Genomic DNA, 13,520 nt, shown 5'->3' on the forward strand with positions numbered 1-13,520 from the left:
TGCGGTAAATGCACACCACAGTAGTAAAAATGAAACCACTGCCACCAGCCATTCAGTGAGGAAAGGGTAACATCAAAATTTTACATGAGAAGTTAGACAAAGGGGATACTAGGTAACCCCTCCAGCACCCTATTGTAAGATAGTGTGTGCTGGGTCTAGAAAGTTACAAATGTAAGTAAAGTCAATGTCACTTTACTGCTCTGGGAAACAGTAGTTTGTCCCAGAGAAGGTATTTAAACCTTGGGGAAATCTCAGAGACTTCCCTGTGTCACTGCACTAAAGGTGCTGTGTGACACAATGTAAAATATGATGCCTATGGAGTTTGTCAGACTCCACAACCAAAAGAGACATAGAGTAAAAAAAATCACATAAAAAATACATGGGAAAGTGGGACAAAGGGTCTCACTCTCTCCAGGTTAAATAAATCAAGTCCTCAAAATCCAGCAAAGTTGCTGGGGGTCTCTAAGGTAGAGGGAATTGGCACATTTCTGAGAATTCTCTCTAACACAGGGAATACTGCTTTGGTAGCTTTGTGTCACAGTCTGAATCTGCAGCATTTGAGATGTCACAAACATTGTGTCCACAGTGCCGCATTGGGTTTTCAATAGTGCAACATAAAATGTGCTTTCTGGATGCACACTTAAAATATATCCTGATCTTTGGCACACCCTGCGCTCTTACCTTGAACAACAGCACACTAGAATTTGTTTTTTTAAATTGATTAGCAAAACCCAACAAAATTATGCTTGGAATGACAGGCTTGGATAAAACACTTTCAATAATGCATTTGTTATGACACCCTGTGAAAAATGAAATCAAAATACCACACCTGAAATACAATGCAAAACAGGCACTGCATGCAAGACCACATATTGACCGACAATAATACAATTGGAGTGACAGGCTTGGAACATGATTCTCAAAATAACAGGCTCAACATAATACATAATAACAACCACACTATGCAGTACAGGCCAAAACAATGAACAAAAGCATTTCATAGCAGCGACAACTATGAGCAGACCATGACCAACCGTAATACACTCTGAACAACACACCGGGAAAATGCACCTGGATTAAAGTGAAGAATACAGTTCCGTTAAATAGGCATGCACAACATGCACATACAAGCCCAGACTATGAACAAACATGTGCTTGGAATAATTTGTGAGGAATACACATGAACAGAATAAGTGAGACACTACTTTATATAAAAGAAGATATCCGTTTTTGAAAAGAGTTAAGATTGCCACCTACAAAATGTAAGAATGTCAATGTCTAGGTACAAACAATCAGTTCAAATTATTCATGATTTGTTTTCTATGGTGCATTTTGTGAACACAATTGCAATATAAAGGGAATATTTACCTGGTACATATTTTGTGAATTAGTCTCATGAAAGAAACAGTTTAAAAATGTAAGTATCCTCGAATAACAGAGGGCATTGAACTTGAACCAGACCTGTGTGCTGTTCTTTGACGGCTCTTTGTGCTGTTCTTTGAAGGCCCTTTATCGGTGGGAAGAGAATACTGGTAGATTATATTAAACATAAATACTCCATGTATCAGGGCAACGCATGGCCTCCATATAACAGGGCCATGCACTCAGTAATTTCTTATTACTGTTAGCACATTTCATCAACTGTGGGGGCAGGCGTATTTAACCATGAAATGCCCACTGCCTTTGAAATCCTGTCCATCATCCTTGTGGCAAGCATCATTGCCCACCGCAGACCTTGAGGGAAAACTATCCACAAATTGCTGGCCATCATAACGCATCCACAGCTCACCTTCCTGCCGAAACCACTAGTTCTCTGTTCACATTAGTTCTGAACTACAGCATCAGAGTGATAGACATGATGTTCAGCCCATCACTGCCTTTGGAGAGTCGAGGCGAGCAGTATCAATTCCTGGCCACTCCCTCTGCCTAGGGGGGCTCGAACCCTGACTTGTAAAGATGTATTCACTGACTTCGTCTAGTTTCGAAACGCTGGTTTATCTCGTTTTGTGGATAGTTAACTGCCATGTTCCACCTACACACAATTCAATGCATCATGATTTAAAACAGTGTTTTCTTTCTCTATTAGATGAGAGATGAGAGGAACATGCTCAAAGTTGTTACCCGGATGCATCGCATCTCCATAATACTTAAGCTACTGGTGGAGCAGTTTACAGTTCTGGAAACAATGACGCCATTGGACTTCTTCGACTTCAGGTGAATGACGACCACAAGCTACAACACACTGTTTTTCTCCCACATGGCAGCATTGCTTATACCTGAAAGTGTTTGTTCATAGCATTGTTAAGATGTTGTAGTCCTTAAAGTCGATCAGGGTATCACGGTAGTGAGTCAATATAATGCTATTAATGTCCACTGATTTGTCTGAATTATTCTGCTGAAAGCAACTAAATATGTGGACATTTTCTGTAAATCTTCTCCGCAATTTAGCCAACTGATCCCAATGCTTACTATGAACAGGAGTTCATAGCTAAGTAAAGCAGTGTGCCTTGACTGGGTGAGGAAGGGAAGATAGGCAGAGATTTCAAGCACACACACACACACACTGCCAACCATCAGATCAGTTAGACACTCTGTGGTGCAATGCTTGGAACAGGAATATAGCTTTTATTTAACTAAAATTAAGAATGTGTATGATTCATTATTCATTTATTGGGCATTAAACTTATCTGTTAATTAAGTAGCTCATTATGAGTGTGGCAGTATTTCTTTTTTAAAGCAGATGTTATATTTTTGCAGACTGTACTCGTGCTGATTGAGAGAACTACCTCTAGAGGAATCTTTGCAATACTGCATGTGGTACATACTGCACGATAAGGAGCTGGAAAACATGTGATGAATCACCGTTGCATGTGGCTCACAGGAACAGGTCTGGCGAGTTTGTTTTGCTCTAGCCATAGTCACCTGATCCCAGAAGTAGTATGGCATCCAATTCTAAAATCCAAGCTGTGGAGTGGAAGGGAGTCAGTGACTGTTTTGAGGAAGCAGGTCGGTGGTGGAGAACCGACATTGGTGAACAAGTGGTCAAAACATGAACATTTGATCCACAACCTGCCAATGCTCATCAAGTCCACAGAGCAAAGGATGCAATTGAGAGCCCACTCAATACTAGATAGTGAGTCAGTGTTTTCCTGTGAGCACCAGAGAGCCGTTCCGGCCGAGTAGACAAGGAACCACAAACCAGCATCTGAACACCTTTGTCAACAGTGCACCACACATGCACCAAATAATGGTGAGGCAATGCAATAGTTTGCAGGTGTGAAAGCTCGAATGAATGCCATATCTACCTTTACCTTAAGTGGGGATTTTTACTGATGGGTTTGAAGAGGTGCCACAGGGCAGTGGCAAGTGGAGGCAGAGGTACAACCAACTCTGGATGTCCCTTTGCCCCACATCAGGCAGATCGCACGGATTGTTAGGAGAAGGTGACACCGTTCTTCCAATAATCATTATAATTTGGTAGCTCAGTATGCATTAAAGTAGGTCCGATAATTCCACATAGAGTTCAGGCATATTTCAGGTCGTTGCATATCTGGTCACAGGTAAAAGGGTTTTCAAAATATTCCAGGCAAATCATTTAAACTTTATCATTGTTAATGGCACGAAGAGGGGCCCTTTTTTATCATGCCTCTTAGCCTGTTGGATGACTCAAGCAAAACCCACCCCTGTAAAGAAAAACAGAAAGTGCAAGCTGTTGCAGAATTGCATTTTGGAAAGACGAATAGTGTTGTTCAGGTGCTTTTAATTGGCACAACATCAATGTTGAAGATGATGTCTTTGCAGGAAAAAGGTAAGTAAGGGGAGTTGAAGAGTAATTATGCACCCTAAAGTGGACCTTGGAATGGGGCGGTAAATCCCCTTTCCGCCAAGGCGGTGCCGGTATTTTAATAGCGCCATGGCTCACCGCCTTCCGTGTAATGAGGCAGAATGTATTTTATTTATTTATTTGGTTATTTATATAGCGCACCGAGCCCTGGGGCATCTGGGCACATTTCTTACAGGCACATATGATACAAGACACATTATTTATAGTTACATATGATACATTTGTCACAGACAGTTTATTACAGATAGAATGTGGTAGGCAGAAGGACCAAGGCTCTCTTATTTATTTTTATAGTAGAACCATTTCACCAGTATGTCCCCTGTGCTTTTCCCTTAGAAGACTGTTCCAAGCACTCTAAGCCCAGGCAGACCCTTTGTTCTTGCAAACCAGTTTGTATTACCGAAATGGTTCTTCCTTCCTGAGTGGAATTTTCTTTTTTTTACCCCAAGGCTCTTATTGAATTGCAATGTCCCATATATTCCATTTTATACACATAAACCATTATTTTCCTCATTATTGTTCATGTTCTCTAAATAAGAAACTTTGTCCCAAGGTACACAAGAGCAACCTTTGTAGCTTGAGATTGTACCGCTTGAATGATACATTATAGCATCAATGGCAAAAAGCGGAATCTCAGACAAAGCCTGAGATTAATGTATGCTCTGTTCAGCTTCTTCTGTTTGCCTTGCATTCTGTCTGAAATTATTATTGTGTTGCACTTTCACTAGTGGTTGCCAATGCAGCAACGCATAGCAGTGTTTCAATTTTTGAGTGATGTATATATCACACAGAAACTTTATGAACGCTGGATTGGAAAATGGTTGCTACCGCAGCCCGAATCCTCTGTCTTTAAAAGACATCTTCATCACACTTGAGATATTTAGGCCTACAACTTCCATTAGCCCCAGTCAGGATAGTCAGTATAGAGGGGCCATGGGAGATCATGGAAGATGTAGGCCAAAACATCTGGAGGTTGACAGGTTGAGTATCATTGTTCTATCAAACAAAAATAAATGCACCAAATATTCATTCTTGTTCTGTGACTCATCCATGATTTCAAGAATGAACGTTTGACATCGGGGTTCAGTGCAATTTCATGGGTAGAAATATGCCCAAATTAAAAATGTTGATTGACGTTTGACATATGGTTAGACTTCTTGCTCTCCATGGCTTGTGTCACTGTTTCCAATATACAGATTTCATATTTGGCCAAAGGGAATTATGGTTATGCTTATTATTATAATTCCCATGTAGGTCTACTGGTCTTCCTACATTTAAAAAGCTTTCATGTCTTTCATTTTCAATCCATGATTAGATCCTGAAAACTGTATGAGTACCCCATGATCTCATACATTTATTTATCATCTATTTTGTAATTTTTATATTGAAAAGTCATGTCGTTGGCGATTCAGCAGAATTTTTGTTAGGGTTTTGTTGGTTCCATAATTGGGCAACCACTTCATTTGGAAACGCTCCTGAAACCTGAGGAGAGCATATCACTTCTTCCTTTCTTCCTGGCGTTTACATTAGAACATTAAAATTGACAACCACTGAGTAATCTTTTTATAAAAAGAACATCTCTGTTTTGCTTAGAGGTTATTTATGAACTTGCATTAACCTTAATATCACATTGACCAAAGCTACTTTGGGTGAATATGTTTTCTGTGAATAAATAAATATTCATCAAATCACATTTAACAGTACATGAATAAAACAGAATGACATCTGTAAGATATTAAGTTCAAGCAACAGTAAGAAAAAAAAATTGTGAAAAGACAGTAAGGCTTGATCAATTGACATTGAATCATTGTTGATGACATCAATGATGTCAGGTGTTATCAATATCAACATCAATATCAAAAGTAATATATTTTGTACAAAATAAAGTGTGTTTTCTAATGTCTGCAAATTTACGTGAAATAACACTGAAAGTAATTTGTTGTATTTAACTGGAAATACTTCAGTACTAAAGAAGCAGAGAAAAGCATCTCTTTCAAAAGTAGCATGCTCATTGAAGTGGAGTAACACATACTGTGCCCTGCTTACACATTGCATGCACTAATTCTGTGTTCTAAGCAGGGGTCAAGTCCTAAAAATAAAGTTGGGGAACTCATTAACATATGCAATGGGATGTGACGTCACCATACATTTGCTTATCTAGGTGAAATATGAAAATGTAACTCAATTGGCTTTGCATAACAGTGCACAATGTACAGGATGAATGTTATTTGCCTTTCACAAAATCAACAAACACAAAAAACCAAGAGAGGATATGTTCTAATAGTGTTTTGAAAATGTTAATAGGTGTGCATGTGTTAAATGTAAAGACTCAAGAGCAATGCTTTCCCTGGAACATGTAGACCCGAAATGCGATATTTCCTCTTCAGTTGCTTGCCAGTTCTCATCTGCATATATGGTGCAGTGGTGTAGTGCCAAGCCTTCGAACCACATTACTTCAATTCGAGACCTGAGACTGGCGAAAATTCCAAAGTTCAAAAAAAGACAGTCAGCCATATTCATTCACACAGCCTCTAAAATACCAAAGCGGATGGTGTCCAGCCTCTGAAAAAAGTGGGTCCACCCACCTGTACCCTCGGCTTGAGCCGTGGTTCTAATGGAAAGACTGTAAAAGTCTGTACTAAAGGGACTACACAACAAATACAAAACTTAATAAATGTTTTAAGAACATTACCATATTTTATCAATAAAGTGAGTGAGCACCTTAAAAATTTTAGGATTAAAATTCCCTTGCTGGATGTTATGCAGTTACACGGCCTCTCAAATTTGGGAGTCCCTTTAAGTTCTGTTAACTTTGCCTGTTAGGTGAGGAAGAGGATATTTCATGGCATTCCATATTTAGTTTTCATGCAGCTGGCTCCTCAGCTGGGCCAACACATCCACAAGGTATGTGCCTGCCAAGAGATATATGCAGTCTGCATCACCAGGGTCTAATCCAGGAGTGCTCGTGCAAACCAATCATTGTTTGTGCTTATTGGCCTTGTTTCAGGCACCAATATAGAATTGCCAACAAAAGATAAGAGGAACTAAGAAACTCCCAGCCATTTATTTATTTTTCCCCATTATCACGCAATAAGAAAAATATCCTTTATATAACTTGTATAGGGTGCCTGTGCATTGAGAACAAAGCATGTTGACAACCATCTAAATCCTGAGACCGTGGGTAATATTCTGCATAACATGGGGACTCCAATAGACTGACCACAGAATTCTCTCCTCACCAAATTCTGAGAGTGTTTGGATCAATACATATGGTTCAATGTTACAAATATGTTCATGTTAGCCTGAGCGCATTATGTATTTAGTGATTCAAACATACATTTTTATCTGAGACATATTTGTGAAATTATAAACTCTGTGGTTATTCTTATAGTCCCAAAATCCTCTTTGATTTTATGCAAAGCAGGCTCAAACCGTCATATGTGCTACTGGGAACGTAACCCTAACTTTCAATCTTAGTACAATTAACTCCCTCTTTTTAATATCTGCTTTTACAAAGCAAAAACACTTCCTCCCCTCAAGATATCTATGTTTTGCTCTTGTTGTGCAGCAGCAAGCAGTGGCTGGGATTGCATAGGGCCTCATAGGGCTCAATGGGAATGGGGATGGAGCTAATAACGGGCCCGTTATTAGCTCCTTGGTCCCCTTGCGGGACACTCTAAGGACGTCTGGTCTGACCAGACGTTCTGTGTGGGTCCCGCAAGGGAACCTCGTAATAGGGCAGAATGGGTTTACCGGCACCATTACTGGTGCCGTTAACCCATTCCGCCAACCTCGTAATGAGGCCCATAGAGTGAGATAGAGCGACAGAAAGCACAGAGAGAAATAGAGTATGAGCGAGAGTGAGAGAGAGAAAGAGCAAGAGGGTGAGAGTGCTAGATTGGTGTATGATACGCCGAGTAAAGCAAATTTCAATGTAATTACACTGATATTTACACATATATGTTTATGTTCTTTATGTCTATATTTATAGGGAATACTTGACGCCTGCCTCTGGATTTCAGAGCCTGCAATTCCGCTTGTTAGAGAATAAGATTGGTGTGCCAGAAAATCTCAGGGTACCTTACAATAGGCGACATTATCGGGATAACTTTAAAGGAAAAGAAAATGAAATGCTGCTACACTCTGAAGAAGAGCAGACTCTTTTGCAACTTGTTGAGGTAAATGACGAAAAATCTATTTCTTCCTATAGTTAAGTTAACCACAGACCTCTTACCACAATAATCTGCTAGAAAAATCAGCAATATTGAATACACGTGTCAAATCAAAACTGGTAATGTGCGTGCCTGTTTTAGAAAGTGAATGACCCAGGTTTCCCTCGTTGTTAAAATAATAATAAAACTTTTTACAGACAACATGTTTATCAAAGTTTAATGTTGCATTGTACGTAGGCTACATACAGAGATCACTAAGCTATCCTGATAGGCCTATATTATTAGCATTTCTCTTCAGGTAGCAAAGCACATGAGTAGCATGCTACTATCTAATGTGTGCATGGGTGGAAGCTAACAGTGGAAGTGTCCGCTGATCGCCAATGAAGATTTTACTGAGCAAATTCTGGAATTTGATGGTAATACTTGCTGTAAAATGTTAGTATCTCAGCCTATCCTGGCCATAACTGGCCAACAATGGAAGTGTATGGACAAATGGTGGCAAGAGCTAGCAAATTGGGAGCGGGCATATGTTACCAATACCTGGAAAGGTATGTGAATACCTAGGTTTCAGATTGCTATACCTGGCAACATATACCATTTTTATGACACAAATCATGCACATTATTTTTGCCAATGCTTACTTTAGCTGTGCCGAGCAATGTGGCAAATTTCTAAGCTTTCTTTTTCTAGCTCCTTTTCAAAAGTGTATCATTTTCTGCAGATAAGAAGAGTTTAGTTGCAAAAAACAGATGGGCAATATAAACCAATTTTGGCCCGGTGCCGCATTCTACTACCGGATTAGGACAAGTATAGGTTACTTCTCACTGACCACTGTAACCCTGAATCCACCAGCAAAGCCCATCTGTTAGCTCTGGTGATGAAAGAATGAGTATAAGATTTCTGGAGGTCTTGTAATTTAAAAGCACGCTAATAGCAATCAGCACTGCTTTTGTTGCACATTTTACTAGTACACAACAACAATGGCAGTAATGTATTTGTATTTTATTGATTTATATAGCGCCTTATGCCAAAGTGCTGTACATAGAACAACATGATACATAAAACATGAACGATAAACTGTTGAAGCATAACAATATGAATCAATCAAACAACAAAACAATGAAAAGAGCAATTAGCTGAAGGGGAGGGAGGAAAGGGAGATGGGACAAGTTGGGGGTGGAGTGAAGGAGGAGGAGGGCAGGAGGGGGAAAGGGAAGGAGGAAGAGGGGTGAGGGGTAGAGGAGGGGAGGGGAGAGAGTCAGGGAAAAAGAGACAAGAAGGGGGGAAGTAGAAGGGGGTAGGGGATTCAAGGAGGAGGATGGAGAAGGAGAGATTTAAGGGAAGTGCGGAATGAGGGGAAGGTGGGGGAAGAACGGATGGCAAGAGGAAGGGAGTTCCAGTGAAGAGGAGCTAAGAGCTGGAAGGAGCGAAAATGGGAGGAGGCACAATGGGGAGTGGGTGAAGTGAGAAGGAAATGGTCAGCAGACCGGAGGGAACAGGAGGGGGAGTAGAAGGAGAGAAGGGAGGAGAGATAAGGGGGGGGGCAAGACCATGAAGAGATTTGAGGACAAGACAGAGAAATTGAAATTTAAGTTGGGAGTGAAAAGGAAGCCAGCCAAGTTAGGAGATAGAGGAAGAGATGGAATCACGGGAGGTAAGGAGACAGAGGGTGCGAACAGCAGAGTGGTAGATTGATATAAGAGGGGCAAGGCGAGAAGTAGGAAGTCCAAAGGGTAAGGAAGAGCAGTAGAAGAGGCGGTGGAAGATAAGGAAGGAGATTAAGAGTTTAGTAGCGTGGAAAGTGAGAGAGGGGCGGATTTTGCAAATGTTGAAGAGGTGGAAGGGGCAGGAGCGAGAAAAGAGGGAGATGTGTTGGGAGAAGGAGAGAGAGGAGTCGAAGAGAACGCCTAAGTTACGAGCCTGAGAAGAGATAGGGAGATTGGAGGGAGGGAAGTGAATGAAAGGGGGAGGAGAGGGAGAGGGAAGAGAGTTAGAGGGAAAAAATAAGACTTCTGTCTTGACGGTGTTGAGAGAGAGAAATCAGGAAGACAACCAGTTCTTGATGGCAGTAAGGCAGGAAGAGAGTTGTAGGGGGAGGTCAGTTGAGAAGGAGGAGGAGAAGGAGAGGAAGAGTTGAGTGTCGTCGGCATAGAAGTGGTGGGAGATGCCAAACAAGGAGATAACAGGGGCAATGAGGGAGGTGTATAGAGAAGAGGAAAGGGCCTAGGACAGAGCCTTGGGGTACGCCATATTCAAGAGGATAGTTAGGAGAGGACCGGCCACCACAGGAGACTGCAAAGGAGCGGTAAGAGAGGTAAGAGGAGAGAGTGTGAAGGAGGAGGGGGTGATCGACAGTGTCAAAGGCTGCAGAGAGATCAAGGAGAATAAGGATAGAGGATAGTTTAGTGTGGCGGGCAGTAAGAAGGGAGTTTAGAATGGAGGTGAGAGCAGTTTCAGTGGAGTGTTTAGGACGAAAGCCTGATTGGAAGGGTGGTAGGAGAGAGGAATTGGTGGTAAAGGATGAAAGTTGAGTATGCAAGGCGTTCGAGAAGCTTGGAGAGGAAAGGGAGAAGAGATGCTGAGCAATCACCTTTCTTGTTTTGTTTGTTCTTCTAAATATATTATCTGGAGTGAAGTTGATGGTACAAATGAAGCATCACACTGTTTTAATGTGTTGAGTGTATTTATGCACACATTCTACAAAGGGAACTCCCATGTTGGTTCACAATCACCTAATTGTATAGATATGTTAGACTGTACTTCAAGACAATTCATGTATTCTTAAATATGTGTTAAAATGTTATGTAACTGTTTATGTCTCAAAGTGTGTTGCGTAACAAAATACAATTTTAGAAAATTAAGCAATTACATTTTTCTTGTCAAGGCATGGCTGGAAAGAACTCCTGGCCTGGAAGAACAAGGATTCAATTTTTGGGGAAAACTGCAAGTGAACATATTTAAAGGAATAGCAGAGGGCTTTCATGCAGCACTGGTAATGGTATTCCTATGTACTTGCCACATACAGTAAAGTTTGAAAGGTGTAAATAGTAATGTAAACTTGTGTGCATATGTTTTGTTCCACCAGCAGCCATTTCAGTAAAAATGTTCAAAGTGTTTTAAAAAATGTGATACAATTTAATTCTTTTGAACAGTTTTCAGTCTGCAATATGTGTGTACATTGTAAAAGACAATGAGAGTTTTCTGGAAAAAAAAGGCTTGCATTTGATCTAATTTGCATACCCACAATGCATTGCTCATGCTGCTCTGAATTGGAGATGAATTTCCAGTAATAACTAGTGGGTGATGTGGCATGTGTCACTTTGCTCAAATGGCTTATTCTACTTCCAGATTTCTGTTTAACAGTTTACATGTACAGGACGTCCTTTTTCTAGGGCCTGTCTGAGATGGTTATGGACACTGTTTGGGTGCATATCTAGTTTGAGCAGATTTACAGTATTTTATGTGAAATGCAATATTATGGGCCTTTGAGGATAAACAGATGGGCACCCAGAAGCGCCATTTGGACTTAAACAGATCAAATCTAGATGATTTCACTTTTACTGCTTTAAGATACTTTTGGTGCTGCCTCATGTTAGACATCACAACATCTGAGGCACACATTAAAAGAAAATGAGCAAAGTGGTATGATGCTAGTTACTACTTTAACTGTATGGATAAGTGATATGCATTATGACAGATGCCCACTACGACTGAGCAGAAAGTAGAAGTGTTATCTCCAAGTGGAGGTCAACATCATGGCGCAGCAAGAGCACCATATCTGGGGCTACACACACTATATAGTTTGCATTCACAATTCTCTAAAATAATCACAAAAAATAGAAATTTGGTAAAGGACTCCCTCTGTTAAATCTTCATCACAAGGTCCTATATGAGATGAACATGCCATTACAGGGGCACGGTTAATTTATGATTCCTTCTAAGGTTGCCTGTTGCCCTATGCATTTAACTTGCATTGCATGGTTTCCTATGACCCTGTAATTATTTAGATCACATTTGCTGTAAACTTTGACTCAAATTTGTTCTAATTGCATTTTTACTCACCCATGGTCATTTGTATTTTAATTTCATGGTTTGGTCACCTGGGACCTTGTGTTTTTTCTTTAATTTATTTGGTTGTATATTTAACCTGCATCCCTAAAGCCATGTGAACTTAACATGCATATTATGATCACCTAGGTCTCCCTGCAAGTCCCTAGCCCATACCCACATCACCACTGCCTATCATGCTACTGGCCAACCTAAATCTCCTCCATACTTGTCTTTCCCGGTCTCTTGTATCTTCCAAGGCCTACGCCCACTCTCCTCTTGTGTCTATTCCCCCTACTCTCATTCTCCTTCCTCCTCAACCCCATTCTTCATTCTCCTCTCAAACACAACGCAGGCCTCTCCTCTCTCTCTCATCCCACCCAACCCATTATCATCCACTCTATCTGCCTCCCTCCATTTGTTTGGGCAATTAACTTCTCTACCTCTGCCCCTCACTGACCTCATCTTCGGTCTCTGGATTGGCCAATCCCTCTGCAAAAATTATCCTTTATCAGTAATCATATTGTTTCTCATCAGCTCAATCTCTTGGTAATAGCCATCACCATAACCGGATTGCCCACTACGACACTGCCACCTGGGCAGCCCTACACACCAAATGTGCCTCTTTCTCAAACTCTCCTTGGCCCTCCGAGTATGAGGACATGGGTCTCAAGATCATTACGGGCATACCATTTGTACCTCTTCCCCTCTCTGATTTAACTCCATACGCCTTTCTTTCTCTCCTCATCTACCACCTACTCGGTCCCCTCTACCTCTTTTGGTCACTGATATTGACATCTTACTTCAAACAGTCCCTTCTGTCATAATGGAAACCTCAACCATTCCAATCTGAGTAAGGCCAAACATCTCCAACTTTACTCAATTTTCTCTGCAATTCACCAGTCAACCTATATAAGCTTTCAACCCACATTCAAGGCATTGGGGTCTCCTCTGCTCTGACAATTGTCTAGACACGCTGTAACCACTCTCTTATTCACCTCACCATCTCTATTTCTTCACCGCTATCTTGTCCTCTTCTCACATTTATAGCCAAGCAGAAATTCAAGTTAAACTTCATGGTCCCCTCTCTTGACAATTTAAACATGCCACTCCAAGGTCTCTCCTCACTTGAACTCACCCTTGCCCACTTCAACTCTGCACTCTACGCTACCATGAACACTCCCTCACTCCCTCCTGCCCATGTTCTCAACCATGGAACTCCCCAGCCATTCAACTGCTGAGGAAACCATTAATCACTGCTTATGTCACAGGCACAAATACTGATATCACATTCTCTACACTGTCTACAACGAATTTTCTTTTATATTAGTGTGTCACAGTTCTTACATCTTTTCACACAAAAGATAAAATACTGTTCATACTAAAACCCAACAGGAAAAACAGCAATTTGTCTTACAACAAATTTACCACAGCCTTACAATCAATATACAATGTTA

The 13,520-nt window shown here is 40.8% G+C and overlaps 1 protein-coding gene across 2 annotated transcripts in view; it reads left to right on the forward strand.

Moving 5' to 3' along the window:
* The window catches only part of TDO2 (tryptophan 2,3-dioxygenase), a 114,694-nt gene that overhangs the window by 60,424 nt on the left and 40,750 nt on the right, over positions 1–13,520 (forward strand). For both annotated transcript variants that reach the window (XM_069630324.1, XM_069630323.1), the window contains exons 5-7: positions 2,087–2,214; positions 7,836–8,022; positions 10,901–11,008. In XM_069630324.1, coding sequence (XP_069486425.1) covers positions 2,087–2,214; positions 7,836–8,022; positions 10,901–11,008 — 423 coding nt within the window. The remainder of the gene's footprint in view (positions 1–2,086; positions 2,215–7,835; positions 8,023–10,900; positions 11,009–13,520) is intronic.

This window comes from Ambystoma mexicanum, chromosome 6q, assembly GCF_040938575.1.
Source record: "Ambystoma mexicanum isolate Mex_15411 chromosome 6q, UKY_AmexF1_1, whole genome shotgun sequence".
NCBI classification, from domain to species: domain Eukaryota; kingdom Metazoa; phylum Chordata; class Amphibia; order Caudata; family Ambystomatidae; genus Ambystoma; species Ambystoma mexicanum.